Source organism: Helianthus annuus, chromosome 9 (assembly GCF_002127325.2).
Source record: "Helianthus annuus cultivar XRQ/B chromosome 9, HanXRQr2.0-SUNRISE, whole genome shotgun sequence".
In the NCBI taxonomy this organism is placed as follows: Eukaryota; Viridiplantae; Streptophyta; class Magnoliopsida; order Asterales; family Asteraceae; genus Helianthus; species Helianthus annuus.
This window is the reverse complement of record NC_035441.2, coordinates 33,484,619-33,487,955: the sequence shown is the minus strand read 5'-3', so window position 1 is coordinate 33,487,955 and position 3,337 is coordinate 33,484,619. Positions and strand designations below refer to the sequence as shown.

The 3,337-nt window shown below is 38.4% G+C and overlaps 1 protein-coding gene across 1 annotated transcript; it reads left to right on the top strand.

The window, feature by feature from the left end:
* Nucleotides 1–1,272: 1,272 nt before the first annotated feature.
* LOC110875559 lies at nucleotides 1,273–2,436 on the top strand. The gene has a single exon (XM_022123755.1). It carries the CDS (start codon nucleotides 1,273–1,275, stop codon nucleotides 2,434–2,436), a length of 1,164 nt encoding a protein of 387 aa, XP_021979447.1.
* Nucleotides 2,437–3,337: the final 901 nt, after the last annotated feature.

Genomic DNA, 3,337 nt, shown 5'->3' with positions numbered 1-3,337 from the left:
TATTTTAATACATGTTGCAGGTTGATAGACAAGATGATGAAGAAGCAAGTTAGGGTGGACTAGAAACTCACCTAGAAAATAAACTATGTTTGAAATTTGATTTATGTTTGATCATGTTGAACAATGTATGACATTTTAGTCATTTATGAAATTTGACTTAATCAATATTGTCACAAATAGTGTTATGTTGTTTTGAGCAATTTGTTCGTCTCATCCCGATGTTTCCGCCATCGGTTGGGGTGTGACAGATTGGTATCAGAGCCATAACTATAGGGAATTAGGTAGGATTGCCTTACTTTTGCCTAGTCTATAGTAGGAGTACTCTGATACTAGATTGGTATCAGAGCCATAACTATAGGGAATTAGGAATGCCTTGCCTAGTCTATAGTTTAAGAGCTTATTCACTATGTGTTGCTTAAAACAACTTCCTTTCCATCTTCTTTGCTTCCCTCTACTTTCTTTTGGACTTCTAATATACATGCCTTTCCTAAGGCTAACACAATACACTTGGAGGCTTTGAAGACACTCATGTAACACAGTCGAAACGAATCATCAAGATAGAGGTGATTCCCACACTTGGTGATGACTTTCACTCAACTACATTTTGATTTTTGCACGAAATCTACCCTCAAGTTAGGAGTGATATCCAAACCTTGAAGGGGATTTCCATTTCATATTCTAATGGACCCTTATCTTTTGATAAGTACCAACCACGTTAGGGTACGATGTTATCAAGTTAGAGGTGAAACTCGTATCTTGTTAACTAGTCCCACTCCTCGATTTTTGCTCTCGCCAAAGTTTCGATTTTCCCAATCGATTAAGGACGTGTAGTAACTGGAAGGACAAATATCGTTATTCGCTCCTCGATGAGAGTATTTGTCTATTAGGCCAAAGCACGTTTCCTTAATTCGAGAAGCACTTCGATTTACTTTGGAAGTGTCGTATGTTACGTTCCGTGATAATCCATGTTTTACGTTAAATCTCTTTTTATGTTATCTCAATTTCTATGTGATTTACATTTGAGCATTATCTTCATTTCAAGCTAGGAGTCACACTATCGTCGCAATCTAAAACAATCAATGATACTCTTTCATGAACAAACTAAATTTATTATGCTTCCATTTTGCATGTTACTCTATGTGGATAATTCATGTTATACTATGTGAAATTCTATGTGAAACAAAATGCTATATGGTGCATTCATGAAAACAAGTTTTTCCTAAACAAACATTATGATTAAAGTCTCATCCATTCTTCGTTTTGAATTCGTAGATGTCGTCATCTCGTCAACTTTCCCACTCATCCAAGAAGTCAAAGATCAGTTCGCAAAAGAGAATGATGGCTTTCATGGCCAATCAAATTGCTCGCATCGTCCCCAAGATTTTGACTGAAATTCAAGCTTCAAATACCCCTAACTCCTTTGTTGATTCGAAAGTGATCCAGCCTAAACTTGTTACCTTTAACTACAAACACTTTGCTTCTTGTCACCCAAAGTCTTTCACTGGTCAGGAAGGAGTGACCGCTATGCTTGAATGGTTCTATAGCATAGAGGTTACGTTCATCAATAGTGAATGTCCTGAAGAGCTCAAGACACGTAGTGCTACTGGTGTCTTCCAAGCAAGAGCCCTAGAATGGTGGACAAATGAAAGGAACATTCGTTCGAACGAACTGGCATATGCATTGTCTTGGGTAGAATTGAAACAACTCATGATGGAAGAATTTTGCCCTCCTTATGAACAGCAAAAGCTTGAGGAAGAATTTTGGGCTCTCAAGCAAGTTGGAGACGACAATCTCACCTATGCCACTCGTTTCAAACAACTAAGCATCATTGTACCCCACCTCGTTCTCACCACTGACCGCATGATCAGGAAATACCTCAACGGCTTACCTCCTACCATGCGAGATACTATTGAGGCAGCCAAGCTCGACAACATCGAGGCTGTTTATCGCCTCGCTGCTAGTTTGAACAACAATCGCGTTCGCGACAAACAAGCTGCTGCAACCACCAACCCAAATCACCCTGCTAGACCAGCCAACCAAATTACCCACCAACCAAGTGGTAATCAGGGCAAGAAACGTCAGTTTCAAGACCTTGTTTGCAACGCGGTTGTACCTGCTAGAAACCCAAACCCTAATACACCTAGAAACGCTAAGAGGCAATACACCGGGACTCAGCCAAGGTGCCCCATTTGCAACTATCACCATCCCACCTATACCCCATGTCGCCATTGCACTTTGTGCAACCGTTTTGGTCACCATACTGCCCATTGTCCGCGTACCCAAAACCCTAACCTAGCAAACAATGTTAGAGCATGTTTCAAGTGTGGGGATACAACGCATCTTCGTCCACAATGCCCTATATGGAATCAAGAACGACATCAGGCACTACCAGGTTCAGCTGAAAATAACAATAAAGACATTGATGTCAACACCTGATGGAAGTCCGTCACGATTGATGTTATTTTTTTTTTCAACATTCATGTTTCATTGAGCAACCATCATTTCGTTCCCCTTCGTTCAGCCTTCCTCTTAAAGATTTCGAGGACGAAATCTCCTAAAGTAGGGGAGACTGTAACGCTTCGCATTTTTGTACCTTCTAATTATAGCTAGTCGTATTTTACTTTCTCTAATTAGACATTTGTACTCTCGTTATATCCTATTTTGTTTCAAATAGTAATCCGAGACTTGAAATCATAATGAAAACACATTTGTTTTGAGCATATTCATGTTGTACTTCTATGTTATGTGCGCGCGACTTATCACATTTGAAAACACGTTACACTATTTCAAACATGTGAAAGCAGTGGAAAGATATTCTAATTCCAGCTCTCGAAACAAGTTCGTACCAAGAGATTACCCTAATTCGTACAAAAATCGGGAATTCGTACGTTAATTAAGTGAATTACCCAAAATTTGGTTAAAACAAATAATTATAGAATTTACTAGATAATTAAACAAATTAATAAAATAAAAAAAAATAAATAAAAAAAAGATATAAATAATAAAAACCCATTTTTGTTAGTTAATAAAGTTAACTAAGTTAGTAACTTGGTTAGTTATTTAATAGAAACTTAGATAACTAAGTTTGATAATAATCCTAATAAGTGCCTTAACCAAGTTAATAAACTCAGTTAGTTCAGTTAAACAAACCGCAGGGGCCTAACTGCACATATGAAACATTAAAATTCCGTAACCGCGTTGACCAAGCATCCTTTCCTTCTCTTCCGCTGACTGTCGAAGATTGACAACAACAATTGCCGCGTTTCCTTTTTCATCACCGCAATCATTCCTTGTTTCGATCAATCACCAACCGGTTTCTATTATGAGACCGTTGCCA